Source organism: Sapajus apella, unplaced genomic scaffold (genome assembly GCF_009761245.1).
Source record: "Sapajus apella isolate SASKATOON/1434 unplaced genomic scaffold, GSC_monkey_1.0 scaffold23, whole genome shotgun sequence".
Lineage (NCBI taxonomy): Eukaryota > Metazoa > Chordata > Mammalia > Primates > Cebidae > Sapajus > Sapajus apella.
The window spans coordinates 963,711-979,243 of NW_022436963.1; the positions used below are offsets into that span (position 1 = coordinate 963,711).

At 47.5% G+C, this 15,533-nt stretch overlaps 2 protein-coding genes across 3 annotated transcripts in view; both read right to left on the reverse strand.

The window, feature by feature from the left end:
* Nucleotides 1-2,938: 2,938 nt before the first annotated feature.
* GPX1 (glutathione peroxidase 1) lies at nt 2,939-4,327 on the reverse strand. 2 transcript variants are annotated; one of them, XM_032289830.1, is made up of 2 exons: nt 3,780-4,327; nt 2,939-3,510 (listed from the first exon to the last, which is right to left on the reverse strand). In XM_032289830.1, exons 1-2 carry the CDS (start codon nt 4,020-4,022, stop codon nt 3,151-3,153), a joined length of 603 nt encoding a protein of 200 aa, XP_032145721.1. In that variant the 5' UTR covers nt 4,023-4,327; the 3' UTR covers nt 2,939-3,150. The 2 variants fall into 2 exon arrangements, with proteins under 2 accessions (XP_032145721.1, XP_032145722.1); XM_032289831.1 differs by having other exon boundaries at nt 3,269-3,529.
* Nucleotides 4,328-4,881: 554 nt separating this feature from the next.
* Nucleotides 4,882-15,533, reverse strand: part of RHOA (ras homolog family member A) — a 52,298-nt gene continuing 41,646 nt past the window's right edge. Inside the window, exons 4-5 of the mRNA XM_032289832.1 lie at nt 7,693-7,823; nt 4,882-6,110 (exon numbers count right to left, since the gene is read on the reverse strand). Coding sequence (XP_032145723.1) covers nt 5,937-6,110; nt 7,693-7,823 — 305 coding nt within the window. The 3' untranslated portion in view covers nt 4,882-5,936. The remainder of the gene's footprint in view (nt 6,111-7,692; nt 7,824-15,533) is intronic.

The following is a 15,533-nucleotide window of genomic DNA, read 5'->3' on the forward strand; positions in this document are numbered from 1 at the left end:
AAAAAAAAAAAAAAAAAAAAAAAAAAAAAAAAAGAAAATTAGCTGGGCGTGGTGGTGGGCGCCTGTAGTCCCAGGTACTTGGGAGGCTGAGGCTAGAGAATCGTTTGAACCCAGGAGGTGGTGGCTACAGTGAGCCGAGATAGTACCACTGCACTCCAGCCTGGGCAGCAGAGTGAGACTCCCTCTCAAAAAAAAAAAAAAAAAAGGACTTCTAGTTGAGGGAGGAGGTAGACAGCTTGAAGTCTGAGGAGGAATGTTCCCCAGCCAGGATCAGGCATACTAGGAGTTCAGAAGTTCCCTTACTGAAACTGAGTAATTTCAGGGGAAACCAAAAGTTCCCTTTACTGGTAGCCCAAGGCATAAACTGAGGGGGTGGGGGTGGCACAGGGCAAGGAGGGATGAATCACCAGGCTTCTTGGAGGGAGGAAGTTTGAATCTGTTTGGAAAGTTCTGGGTTCCCATCCTGGTAACCTAACCAGAGAGTGTGGCCTAGCCCACACTGACCCTGTACAGGAAAGGGGAGACTTGAAGTGGGATGTCTTTTCTCACAGGTCCAGCTCGTAGAACACTGAGTAGGACCCTAGGTACCTAGACATTCCAATTCAGCACCTACCCCCAAAACCTGCTCCTCCTGTTGCTGACTCAGTTAATAATGCCACCTTCCCATCTCAGGCTCTCACACACTATACTCCCTGCCTGCCAACCTGCCATCTGTTTATTCCTTAACCAGCTGCTTCTTGACCTCTTTTCAGTCTGTCACTTTTTTTTTTTTTTGAGATGGAGTCTCGCTCTGTTACCCAAGCTGGAGTGCAGTGGCGTGATCTCAGCTCATGCAACCTCAGCCTCTCGGGTTCAAGCGAAATCTCCTGCCTCAGCCTCTTGAGTAGCTGGGATTACAGGTACCCACCACCATGCCTGGCTAGTTTTTTAGTAGAAAGTGGGTTTCACGATGTTGGTCAGGCTGGTCTCCAACTCTTAGCCTCAAATGATCTGCCCACCTCAGATTACTTGGGATTATAAAGTGCTGGGACTATAGGCGTGAGCCACTGCAATCAGCCACTCATTCCATCTGTGAATGACTAATCTGCGCCCCCAGAGGTTAACAGTCTAGGAGGGGGACTGGGGCTAGCCATCAAAGGGCCCAGCATATATATTGGTCTATTAATATAAAAACATTCCATTCTGGCTGGGCACAGTGGCTCACGCCTGTAATCCCAGAACTTTGCAAGGCCTAGGCAGGCAGATCACCTGAGGTCAGGAGTTCAAGACCAGCTTGGCCAACATGGTGAAACCCCATCTCTACTGAAGATACAAAAACTAGCCAGGCCACTAGGGAGGCTGAGGCAGGAAAATCGCTTAAACTCGGGAGGCAGAGGCTACAGTGAGCTGAGATGGTGCCACTGCACTCTAGCCTGAGCGACAGAGCGTGACTCCTGAGAGTTCCAAGGAACAACACGGATAGAGTGAGGTCCAAAGGGGAAGCTGACAGTTCTGCCTGGGTTACCTCAAGGTGGACTCAAACACTGAGGTGAAAAGGTCTTATAACCAGAGGGAGGTGAGACTGTTTCGGGAGTTCTGAGGAAGGAGGAGAGGGAGCCAGAGCAGGTGCAGAAGGCCCTACAATCCTTAATTACCTAAGGGCATACAAAGTAGGAGGGCAGCAAGCAGCACAGATCCCTACTTAGGGCAACAGGAAAGGTCCTTGAGAGTTGGTTCAGATATAAGAAGGGCCTTGAATCACCACTTTGAACACAAATGCTGGGCAGGCAGAACCTCTGGCCCACATTCACCTGAGTGAACAGCACTGCCACGTCTCTGGGTACCTGTCTGCCCAAGCAGAAGCTTCACCCAGGCCCTGCAGTTCCCTGCACGTTGGTAGCAAATGGCTTATCTGTCTTGAAAGATTACTGGCAGCAGGGTCAACAGATGGATAGGCAGGACCTGAGTGGTGCCTGAGAAGTAGAAGCAGGCTTCAAAGACAAGCCCTTATCCTGGGCCTGAATGTGCAACTGCACCTAAGTGTTGGGCAGGGCAGACTCAGAAGGGCCAGTTACACTGTAGTCTTCACACTCTTGAATACATGAGGCAGAAACTTTTAAGAACAGCTTCGGCCGGGCGCGGTGGCTCAAGCCTGTAATCCCAGCACTTTGGGAGGCAAAGGCGGGTGGATCACGAGGTCAAGAGATCGAGACCATCCTGGTCAACATGGTGAAACCCCGTCTCTACTAAAAATACAAAAAATTAGCTGGGCATGGTGGTGCGTGCCTGTAATCCCAGCTACTCAGGAGGCTGAGGCAGAAGAATTGCCTGAACCCAGGAGGCGGAGGTTGCGGTGAGCCGAGATCGCGCCATTGCACTCCAGCCTGGGTAACATGAGTGAAACTCCGTCTCTCAAAAAAAAAAAAAAAAAAAAGAACAGCTTCACAGCAGATACAAGCACTTGGTAGCAGTATGGAAAGATCTAGCCAAGTTAACAGAGAATTTATAACTTTGCATGAGCCTCCAACTGTGTAAAATGGGCCTGTGTGGGCCTAACACTAGGAGAGGCCATAGAGTCTGAATGTGAGTGGGGGCTCATGTTATCTTGTGGTCATTTCAGTGTGGAGCAAATACTGAGAAGCCTACTATTTGAGTTAGGCAGTCAACCCCTGCCTTGTGTCTTCTTTTTGAAGTAAGGACTTTGTTTTAACTGGGCCTTGGGATGGCCCTATTCCATGTTCTGGCAAAGGCAGAAATGCAGGCCAGAAGCCAGATTTCCCACAAAGTAAAGAGTGGAATCTACACACTGCAGACAAAAGGACAAAGTTCAAACTTGGCTAGGATAAGGGGAAGATGGTTAAGTTCCCACCACTATGCCAATAAGGTTAGAAAAAGTATCCCCCCCCCCAAAAAAAGAAAAAGTATCCCCAGTTGGCAGTGATACAGGACATACACACAGTTCTGCTAACACCTGGCACTTTATTAGTGGGGAAACTCGCCTTGGTCTGGCAGGGAGACTGGGATGGACAGGACCAGTGCCAATTCTCTAGAGGGTATTTTCTGGAAGATCAGGTGTTCCTCCTTGTAGGTTTAGAGGAAACACCCTCATAGATGAAAATCCCCCAGAGAGCAGCGCTGCAACTGCCAGGCAGCCGGGGTAGGAGGGGCGCCCTAGGCACAGCTGGGCCCTTGGGACAGCAGGGCTTCGATGTCAGGCTCGATGTCAATGGTCTGGAAGCGACGGCTGTACCTGCGCACAGGAACACCGTCAGGGCCCACCAGGAACTTCTCAAAGTTCCATGCAACATCGTTTCGGCATACCGGAGACCAGGTGATGAGCTTGGGGTCGGTCATGAGCGCAGTGGCATCGTCGCTGGGCGCTGGCAGGGCCTCCCGCAGGAAGGCGAAGAGAGGGTGCGACCCCGCACCGTTCACCTCGCACTTCTCGAAGAGCATGAAGTTGGGCTCGAACCCACCACCAGGTCGGACGTACTTGAGGGAATTCAAAATCTCTTCGTTCTTGGCATTCTCCTAAGGGAGAGAAGGGCAGCTGGGAGCCGGGATCGAGATGGGAGGGAAACTTTCTAACCACAAACAAGGAAGTTTTTCTATGAGTCACCGGGACTTTGCCCGCCATGCGCAATCCCAAGGGCGGACCGTCATTCCAGCATCTACAAGCACCAGAAGGGAAGCCGGGTAGCCAGACTCTCCGCGCACAGGGCCTGCGGCGCCCGCCAGCACCCCACCGGCGCCCCCAGCCACCACTGCACGCCGGTTCTCGCCCGCCCCGCCCGGCGCACCTGATGTCCAAACTGGTTGCACGGGAAGCCGAGCACCACCAAGCCCCGGGGCCCGAGGCGCCGCTGCAGCTCGTTCATCTGGGTGTAGTCCCGGACCGTGGTGCCTCAGAGGGACGCCACATTCTCGATAAGCAGCACCTTGCCCCGCAAGGAACCCAGGCTCACAGGCTCCCCGCCGGCCAGCGGACGCGCGGAAAAGGCATATACCGACTGAGCGGCCGCCGCTAGCCGAGCAGCACACATGGCGCAGCTATTCGAGAAGGGAGCGCCCCGAACCAGCAGTGAGAGGCTAGGAGGCGTCTCTTTTAACTGGTCTGCAGTGGGTCACGTGACCCAAGCAGTTTTTCCCGACCCGAGGGTCCCGCCTCGTCCGGCCCCCGCCCTCCCCGTCGGGCTCGGCCCCTCCTCCGCCGGGAAAAGGCTGGAGGGTGCGCCGGAGTATGACGCGGGCTCCGCCCAAAACGGGAGGAGCCGCGGGCTTGCCCGGTCTGATCTAGGCAACTAGGCGGCAGCGGTCCGGGTTACACTTCGGGGGCCCAGGCCCTCAAGGGCTGTTCTTTCTCAGAGGTTCCTCAATTAGGGTGTGGGGTTTGGCATGGAAGGCTGGTGGGCGGTGGCAGCAGCAGCTGCAGGTGCTGCCCGTGCACACAGCCCTTCTGTACTGTGCCATGTTACTAGCAGTCTAGGGCACAGCCAGAGGGATCTAAGCCTCCGGTCTCCCTCCTCTCGGTCTCCAAAGCGGCACCGCCCTCGTGCAGGTTTTCTAACAAGATAGAGAGTCCACAAAGCACTGGCCCAGCCTCCTAAAGTGGAGCACAACAGCTTGCCAAGGCCAAGGAAGCACGGCCTGAGTCTTCCCTGTGTGGCCTCAATAGGCTGCATTCACTCCACCCCCCAATCTGAACTAGAATGTGGTCCAGGATAATCACTTCCATGTTGCTTGGAGGGACCAGGTTAGTTGCTGCGTGAGTGGGAGGGGGGGCATTAGCTAGTCCTTTGCACCCTTAACAAACCTCTCCAGGGTGAGCTAGGTCAGGAAGTCCTTGCATCCTCCTGCCCCCCAGCCCTGCAGAGAGCGACACAAACACGAGGATACAGGAAGTTTAGAAAACTGCCTTTATTCTATTAGTAGTTGGAAAAATTAACTGGTACAGAAAAAAAAGTTTAGTCAGCTGGAAGGAAGAGAGACTGAGTGCCACCCATGAGAACTGGTGGCTACTCTGGGAGGGAACCTAGATGCAGTGTGGAGAAAAGAGCGCTGCAGTCCAGGTGAGACAGGTTATGCCACCTTCCAAAGTGTCTAATTGCCTCAGGAATGAAACCAATTCTTATTACTGAGCCCAGCTCCAGATAGGGGTACTGAGATACGTGGGGCCTAAAAGGGTAAGATGGCCATCTTTTATCAGAAAAAGTGACAAAACGGGAATTTAAAAAATGAATTTTCCATCTGACTTTATTTCCAAATACACTTTCTTTTTTAAAAAACCAATACACTTTCTTTGGGGATGACAAATATCAGTATTAGGAAATCCAATTATACAAAAAAATACTACATCTAGTCTGGGGTAGATATATTTATTTTTGGTAACATACATTAAGTGGCACTAATTACACAGTAACTATAAGGTAACTAACATGAAACCACAGAACTGTAACTGCCACAGCTGCATGGACTTGGGCTTTTCTGGTTCAGCCCATTTTCAAAAAACCACCCACCCCAGAGCTATGCCAACAAAATCTGTTAATAAGTAAAGCCCTGAAGTGGTGACTCACCAGAGTACCTTGCAGCTGACAGGTGATAGGCAGGACATGTTAGTTATAAAGTAGTTACAGCCTAATTCACAAAAGTTACCAACTGTTTCTCTTTCTAGAAAGAAGCAAGAAGTTAAGAAATTCCTTGAATTAGTGCCTGGTGTATCAGGTGGGAGTGCAGAGGAGGGATGTTAGAGCAGTGTCAAAAGGACCCTGGTGGGCCAGACAGGTTGGACATCATTAATAATCATAGTTGGCTTCTAAATACTGGTAGCAAGATGACTTTTGATTTGTAATCTTAGGTAAATTATAGATAAATGAAAAAGGCCAGTAATCATACACTAAGATTAATAAACAGCACTTGTTCAAAATGAACCGCATAAGGGCTGTGCTTGCAGCAAGGTTTCACAAGACAAGGCACCCAGATTTTTTCTTCCCACGTCTAGCTTGCAGAGCAGCTCTCGTAGCCATTTCAAAAACCTCTCTCACTCCATCTTTGGTCTTTGCTGAACACTCCATGTACCCAAAAGCGCCAATCCTGTTTGCCATATCTCTGCCTTCTTCAGGTTTCACAGGTTCCTAGCAAAGAGAAAAAATAGTGTTTTTAGCTAATAGTGTGACAGACATATGGTAAGTAAAGAGTATTCAAATTCAGCTGAAAGGCTTTTTTTTTTTTTTTTTTGAGATGCAGTTTCGCTCTTGTTAGCCAGGCTGGAGTGCAATGGCCCAATCTCGGCTCACTGCAACCTCCGCCTCCTGGGTTCAGGCAATTCTCCTGCCTCAACCTCCTGAGTAGCAGGGATTACAGGCACGCGCCACCATGCCCAGCTAATGTTTTCTGTATTTTTAGTAGAGATGGGGTTTCACCATGTTGACCAGGATGGTCTCGATCTCTTGACCTCGTGATCCACCCGCCTCGGCCTCCCAAAGTGCTGGGATTACAGGCTTGAGCCACCGTGCCCGGCCTTTTTTGTCTTTTTAGTAACGATTGGTTTCACCATTTCGGCCAGGCTGGTCTCGAACTCCTGACCTCATGATCTGCCACCTTGGCCTCCCAAAGTGCTGAGATTACAGGCGTGAGCCACTGCGCCCAGCCTAAAATACTTTTAAAAGCTGCTAAACTCCCAGATTTGAGTGCTCTGTTATGAAAATTTTAAACTGACATATGGGTGACTACCCGCTACCAAACATAAAATCTCTATTAAACATGGTCTTCTCTGGGAAGTAGAAAAAGAAAAGAGATCAGAGGCACCCTGGAAGGTTAAGGAGCCAATCAACGGCAAAATTGCTCAAGCTACCAATCTAAGGACTGAATGCTCATGGAAGGAAATAGAGCCTACCCTTGACATTCAAACAAAAACCTCAGTAGGAGAACCTAGGTTAAAGATCTCAATGCTTCTCCTACAGTGAGGAAGCCCTGCCATTAGGCCACCTGGTTACTGAGAGGCCAAGATGCCACATCCATCATCACTTTTAAAAAGACATTGGGGGTGGGAGAGAAGGCAGGCATTGGCGCTTTCTATATGGACTCCTGGCCTTCATGATTTACTTATCTTTCCAGTTGCCACTTATCTTTGGCCTCACATGTACCAAAGTAAGGACTGGAGAAGGCAATCGAGTCTAACAGGGCTGGGTGGTAGCTCACCCCTGTAATTCCAGCACTTAGGGAGACTGAGGTGGGAGGATCACAGGAGGTCAGGAGTTCGATACCAGCCTGACCAACATGGTGAAACCCATCTCTACTAAAAATACAAAAATTAGCCAGGTGTGGTGGCACACGCCTGTAATCCTAGCTACTTCAGAGGCTGAGGCAGGAGAATCACTCGATTCAATCAAAAAAAGGGGAAAAAAAGGAAGAAAGTTCCTATATCTAGAAGCATTGCCTACTGACTACTGATGAAATGGTTCATTCTCAGGCCAGTAGTCCTTGCAGACATAGCACTACCTCATAAAAGACATTCCATCTCACAGGACTAGTGATCTATATCTTAGGGATCCTTCTGTGTAGATCCCAATTACTGAGGGCCAGTGGGCCACAGAGGGGTTCTGTGCCTCTAAAACAGCCTGGCCTGTGAAAGTTACTGCTGGGCTCCCCAAACCTCCAACCTTGGGGCCCTAGTTCAAGAATACTACAAGACAGAACCCCTGCCCCAGATCATGCCTGCTTCATCTTGGCTAGCTCCCGCCTTGTGTGCTCATCATTCCGAAGATCCTTCTTATTCCCAACCAGGATGATGGGCACGTTGGGACAGAAATGCTTGACTTCCGGGGTCCACTTTTCTGGGATGTTTTCTGAAAGAAAAATGTACAGAATTTGGGGATACATACAATTCTATCTTGAAGACTTTCCAAGAGCCCTAGTGAAAGTGCACAGATACTTTGTTGCTTGAGAAGAATGTTAGACATTTAATGAAATCCACTAGTTTCAAAACCACAAAATAGAGCAGATATAATCCCTTTCCTTTAAACAGAGAACCACCAGCTTTTCTCAGTCCAGTCAAGAGTGGTGCTGAGATCCTCTGTGAGGCCCAAGTAATGCTTCTGGAGGAGCAAAAGATCCATAACACTAGGTAGCTTCACAGTGGTACTTCCTATCCCACAGAGGCAGGCTCTTTACAGACATCTGTCACTGCTAGATGATTCTGACACAGCTTACAGAAGGGGTCCCCATTCTTCTAGGGCAGCAGCTCACCCAGGGTCTACATGCTCTTTTTCTAATCTGTTCATGGGCTCTCGGCATAACTTCTACCCTATGGGGATTACTGGTATTTCAAAGAGCTGAAGAGTGACTTTCGAAAATAATCAAGAGGCCGGGCGTGGTGGCTCACACTTGCAATGCCTGCACTTTTGAGGCTGAGGCAAGTAGACAGCTTGGGCCCAGGAGTACAAGAACATGGTTAAATCCCATCTCCGGCCAGGTGCAGTGGCTCAAGCCTGTAATCCCAGCACTTTGGGAGGCCAAGGAGGGTGGATCACCTGATGTCAGGAGTTCAGGACCAGCCTGGCCAACATGGCAAAACCCCACCTCTGCTAAAAATACAAAAATCCGCTGGGTGTGGTGGCACGTGCCTGTAATCCAAGGACTTTGGAGGCCAAGGCGGGTGGATCACCTGAGGTCGGGAGTTCAAGACCAGCCTGACCAACATGGTGAAACCCCATCTTCAAACAAACAAACAAACCCCTACCTCCACAAAAATATACAAAAACTTAGTAGTGTACAGAGGTACATGTGCCTGTGCTACCACCTACTTGGGAGGCTGAGGTGAGGGGATCTCTGGAGCTCAGGATTCAAGGTAGCAGTGAACTATGATCACTGCTACTGCACTCCAGCCTGAGTGACAAAGGTTAGACTTCATCTCTTAAATATCCTTGTCTGCTTCCTGAAAAATAAATGAAACAAAACAGCATACAACCATGACCCACCTCTACAAATGTTATTTGTAAAATTTATTGTTATTGGGTTTACTATTATTTTCTGATTTACTTTTTTGGGGGCATCAAGGGCAGCCTCTTCTGTCTTCTCTCATCTAGAACAGAAGTTTGTTTATTTATTTAGAGTCAGAGTCTTGCTCTGTCGCCCAGGCTGGAGTGCAGTGCCGAGATCTTGGCCCACTGCAACCTTTGCCTCCTGGGTTCAAGTGATTCTCCTGCCTCAGCCTCCTGAGTAGCTGGGATTACAGGTGCCTGCCCATGCCTGGCTAATTTTTTTGTATTTTTAGTAGTGACGAGGTTTTACCATGTTGACCAAGCTGGTCTTGAACTCCTGATCTCAGGTGATCTACCCGCCTCAGCCTCCCAAAGTGCTGGGATTACAGGCATGAGCCATAGCACCTGGCCTAGAATAGAACTTCTATTAGTAGGTGCTCAAATTATTTCCTTAATATGTAAAATTATACCAATAGATATAATTATACCAAAATTATACCAATAGGTAGTCTACCCCATTCCTCGAGTTTAAGGTATGAAGAATTTGAATAAATTGGCTGTCGTCCCTTTTGGTAAATAACTTTTCAAACTTTATTTTTTTGAAACAGAGTTCTAACTCTTGTCGCCTAGGCTAGAGTGCAGTGATGAGGTCTCAGCTCACTGCAACTCTGCCTCCTGGGTTCAAGCAATTTTCCTGCCTCCGCCTCCTGAGTAGCTGAGATTACAAGTGCATGCCACCATGCCTGGCTAAGTTTTGTATTAGTATTGCATCATTTTCACTATGTTGGCTAGCCTGGTCTCGAACTCCTGACCTCAGGTGATCCACCTGTCTTGGCCTCCCAAAGTGCTGCGATAACAGGCATGAGTTACCAAGCCTGGCCCAAACTTAATTGTAAATGTTTAATTCAATATGTTGATCACCTATAATCACTCCTAGCCCCAAAGTAATGTGATCACATGAGGGCATATCACATTATATGAATTTACAGTAGGGTTTCTAGGGAGACTTTGGGAATTCCAGAGAAACAGAAAAAAGGAATATCTATCTAGATCAGGAGTCAGGAAATAAAATCTTGCCTAGAGTTTATGTTTGTTTAATTTATTTATTTAAAGAGACGGAGTCCCTCTCTGTGGCTCAGGCTGGAGTACAGTGGTGGGATCTCGGCTCACTGCAACCTCCGCCTTCCTGGGTTCAGGCAATTCTCCTGCCTCAGTCTCCCGAGTAGCTGGGACTACAGGTACACGCCACCACGCCCAGCTAATTTTTGTATTTTTATTAGACGGGCTTTAGCTGACCGTATTGGCCAGACTGGTCTCGAACTCCTGACCTCAGGTAATTCACCCGCCTCAGCCTCCCAAAGTGCTGGGATTACAGGCATGAGCCACCGCACCTGGCCTTAATTTTTGTATTTTTAGTAGAGACAGTGTTTCACCATGTTGGTCAGGCTGGATTATGTTTATTTTTTTTATAGAGACAAGATCTCACTATGTTGCCCAGGCTAGAGTGCAGTGATGCAATCACAGCTCACTGTAACTTTCAACTACTGGGCTCAAGCAAATCTCCCATCTCAGCCTCTTAAATAGCCAGGACTACAGTAGTGTGCCACAATGCCCAGCTAAACTTGCAGTCTATTTTAATTTTAACAGAACTTAGTTTTTTATATATATATATATATATTTTTTTTTTCTTCTTCAATTGCATTTTAGGTTCTGCGGTACATGTAAAGAACATAAAGGATTGTTGCATAGGTACGTACATGGCAATGTGATTTGCTGCCTCCATCCCCATCACCTATATCTGGCATTTCTCCCCATGTTATCCCTCCCCAACCTCCCTACCCCCCTTCACTGTCCCTCCCCTAGTCCCACCCAACAGGCCTCAGTGTGTGATGCTCCCCTCCCTGTGTCCATGTGTTCTCATTGTTCAACACCTGCCTAGAGAGAGAACATGCAGTGTTTGATTTTCTGTTCTTGTGTCAGTCTGCTGAGAATGATGGTTCATCCATGTCCCTACAAAGGACACGAACTCATCGTTTTTCATGGCTGCATGGTATTCCATGGTTTATATGTGCCACATTTTCCCTGTCCAGTCTATCATCGATGGGCATTTGGGTTGGTTCCAAGTCTTTGCTATTGTAAACAGTGCTGCAGTGAACATATGTGTGCATGTGTCCTTATAATAGAACAATTTATAATCCTTTGGATATATACCCAGTAATGGGATTGCTGGGTCAAATGGAATTTCTATTTCTAGGTCCTTGAGGAATTGCCACACTGTCTTCCACAATGGTTGAACTAATTTACACTCCCACCAACGTGTAAAAGTGTTCCTATTTCTCCACATCCTCTCCAGCATCTGTTGTCTCCAGATTTTTTAATGCTCACCATTCTAACTGGCATGAGATGGTATGGTATCTCAATGCAGTTTTGATTTGTGTTTCTCTAATGACCAGTGATGATGAGCATTTTTTTACTTGCAGTCTGTTTTTGTAAAACTTAGTGGAACACAGCAAAATCCACTAGTTTACATATTTTCCATGGCTGTTTTTGTGTTACAAAGTCAGAGGTGACTAGCTGTGGCAAAGTTTAACAGTTATAACAGAAACCATACTGCAGGCAAAGCCTAAAATATTTACCATTTGGCCTTTACAGAGGAAGTTTGTCGATCCCAGGTCTTGACTAGACTCTAGACCAACTGCAGTGAAACTGCGGAGGCTCCAAAAAGCACATTATTTTATGTCACAGTCTTGGCAGCAGGGCTGCAACTTACATAGAATCTCATTCTTGATGAAACTCACTGTCCTACACACAGACTTAAGGCCACAGTCTAAAATCTAGCCAGGTAAAAACAAAACCAAGTCACGTACAAGGTAAAGTAAAATAAATAAATAAATAAATAAATAATAATAAAAAACCAAGTATATTAGGTTGCCATCAGCTCTCCATTTTCTTTTCTTTTTTTTTTTTTTTTTTTAAAGACAGAGTCTTGCTCTGTTTCTCAGACTGTAATGCAGTACCTACGGCTCGCTGCAGCCTCTACCTCCTGGACCCAAGAGATCCATCCAACCCAGCCTCCCAACTAGCTGCGACTATAGGTGCACACCACCATGACTGGCTAATTTTTAAATTTTCTATAGAGACGAGGTCTCATTTTTTTCTTTTTGAGATAGCATATTCCCCTTACCCAGGCTGGGGTGCAGTGTGTGATTACAGGTCACTGTGGCCTCAACTTCCTGAGCTCAATCAGCCTCCCATCTTAGCTTCTCAAGCAGCTGGGACTACAGGCATGTGCCACACACCTAAGTTTTTTTTTTTTTTTGGTAAAGACCCACCTTGGCCTCCCAAAGTGTCCATTACAGGCATAAGCTACTGCACCTGGTTACTTTTCTCTTTTAAAAACAGTATCTCAGTTGGGCGCGGTGGCTCACACCTATAATCCTAGCACTTTGGGAGGCCAAGGTGAGTGGATCACAAGGTTAGGAGTTCAAGACCAGCCTGGCTAATACGGCGAAACCCTGTCTCTACTAAAAATACAAAAATTAGCTAGGCGTGGTGGTAGGTGCCTGTAATCCCAGCTACTCGGGAGGCTGAGGTTGCAGTGAGCTGAGATAGCACCACTGCACTCCAGCCCAGGCAACAGAAAAAGACTCCATCTAAAAAAAAAATAAAATTAAATCAATCAATCAATCAATCAATCAATCAATCTCCAAGTCCTAAAGCAGGTCTTTGGTTTTCAACCTCTGCCTTTTACTATAGTCATGACTTGTTTCCTTCTGGCCCCTCCCCACAGAGGGCAGGACCTAGAGAAGAGAGAAACAGTAGAAAGTGAACAAAGACATTGGTCTCCTCTCTGATGTACATGCACACCTAGGGATAGGGCCTAGATGCTGGAGAATGCTGCACTCACTGGATATGACTGCAGGAGAGGTTAATAGATAGGTGGGACCCTTTTGATGAGCTGACTGACCTAGCTTGATTTTGCTATGGGCTATTTAAAAGTGATCAGTTATCTTGAGTAGAGAGTAGGGCCAGAATCCCACCAGTAGTTTGCCTCAGTAACATGTGTCATGGGAAGTCAAATGTCTGTGTCAAGAGAATAAAGAACCATTAAATAGGAGTGGTGAGAGTGAAAGAAATATCATATAAATAAAAAGAAAATAAGCTGGTAGCTGGGCATGGGGCTCACACCTGTAATCCCAGCACTTTGGGAGGCCGAGGTAGGCAGATTCTCTGAGTTCAGGAGTTCGAGACTAGCCTGGCCAACATGGTGAAACCCCAGCTAGACTAAAAATACACACACACACACATGACCCAGGTGTGGTGGCATGTGCCTGTAATTCCAGCTACCAGGGAGGCTGAGGCAGTCGAATTGCTTGGAACCCGGGAGACAGGGGTTGCAGTGAGCTAAGATTGTGCCACTGCACTCCAACCTGGGCAACAGGGCAAGACTGTCAAAACACAAAACAGGCTGGGCACAGAGGCACACGCCTATAATCTCAGCAATTTTGGAAGACCGAGGCAGGCGGATCACTTGAGGTCAGGAGTTCTAGACCTGCCTGGCCAACATGATGAAATCCCATCTCTACCAAAAAACACAAAAATTAGTCGGGCATGGTCGTGCCCACCTGTAATCCCAGCTACTTGGGAGGCTGAGGCAGGAGAATCACTTGAACCCAGGATGCAGAGGTTGCAGTGAGCCAAGAGTGCGCCACTGCACTTCAGCCTGAGCAACACAGTGAGACTCCGTCTCAAAAACAAACAAACAACAACAAAAAACTAGGCTGGGCACAGTGTCTCACACCTGTAATCCCAGCACTTTGGGAGGCCGAGGCAGGCGGATCACCTGAGGTCAGGAGTTCGAGCCCAGCCTGGCCAACATGGCAAAACTCCATCTCTACTAAAAATAGAAAAATTAGTAGTGTCTGTTGGCTTACACCTGCAGTCCCAGTTACTCAGGAAGCCGAGACAGTAGAAATGCTTGAACCCAGGAGGCAGAGTTTGCAGTGAGCTGAAATTGTGCCACTGCACTCCAGTCTAGATGACAGAGCAAGATACTGTCTCAAAATAAATAAATAAATAAATAAATAAATAAATAAATAAAACCAAAACTAAATCACCACTGTTGAAAATGATCTGCTCCTTCTCAGTCCTGGGATGCACAGAGGACTCAATCTTTGTTTTTTGTTTTTGAGACAGAGTCTTGCTCTGTCTCCCAGGCTAGAGTGCAGTGGCGCAATCTTGGCTAACTACAACCTCTGCCTCCCAGGCTCAAGTGATTCTCCTGCCTCAGCCTCCCAAGTAGCTGTGACCACAGGCAAGGGCCACCACGCCAGGCTAGTTATGTTTTATTAATTTATTTTTGTTTAGTAGAGACAGGGTTTCACCATGTTGGCCGGGATGGTCTCAATCTCCTGACCTCATGATCCGCCCACCTCAGCCTCCCAAAGTACTGGGATTACAAACATGAGCAACCATGCCTGGCCAGGACTCAATCTTAGCTTGGCTCCTTGGGCCAGTATGACCTTAAACAGTGGCTCAATGTCTTGGAGCCACCCTAGTTATCATTATTAAGGTGGGGACAACCATAACAACACAATCAGACTAACCCTAACTGTCCAGCCAATCCCAGGCCACAAGCAGACACTCAAAGGCTGTTTGTGGTAATGATGACAACATCCTTGATCCACCTGCTGCCCTGTCATGACAGGAAGGGCTGTAGCCACAAGTTTATTAACAGATACCTCATCATCTTCAGCACAAACCAAAAGCATTTCTGTTTCAAGCCGTGTTTCACAGAATGTCAGGTCAGCATTCTTAAGTCTTTTTCTAAAGAACACTGACTTCTGAATGATATGGCTGTTTGGGCTAATGAAATGATCGGATTCAAACTTCTAACAGCTAAGACACTTCAGAAAAAGGCTAAGACTGGGCAACCAAAAAATGTCTTTCCCAAAAAGAGATGGCTTTGTATTTCGAACTCGTCTAGTTTACTCATCTTTTTTTTAGGAGACGGAGTCTACCTCTGTCGCCAGGCTGGATTGCAATGGCACGATCTCGGCTAACTGCAACTTCCGCTTCCCAGGCTCTAGCTACTGTCCTGCCTCAGCCTCTGGAGTAGCTGGGATTACAGGTACATGCCACTATGCCCAGCTAATTTTTATATTTTAGTAGAGATGGGGTTTCACCTTGTTGCCTAGGCTGGTCTCGAACTCCTGACCTCAGGTGATCTGCCAGCCTCAGCCTCCCAAAGTGCTGGGATTACAAGAGTGAGCCACCATGCCCGATCTTAGTTTACTCATCTAGTTTACAAGACGGTTTGATTTTTATTATTTAGTTATAATAATTTTTATTTTGAGATGGAGTCTCACTCTGTCTCTCTAGTGCAGTGGCATAATCTTGGCTGACTGCAATCTCTGCCTCCCAGGTTTAAGCAATTCTCCTGCCTCAGCTTCCCAAGTAGCTGGAACTACAGGCGTGTGCCACCATGCCCAGCTAATTTTTTTATATTTTTAGTAGAGACGGTTTCACCATGTTGGCCAGGCTCCTGACTTTTTTTTTTTTTTTTTTTTTTTTAGA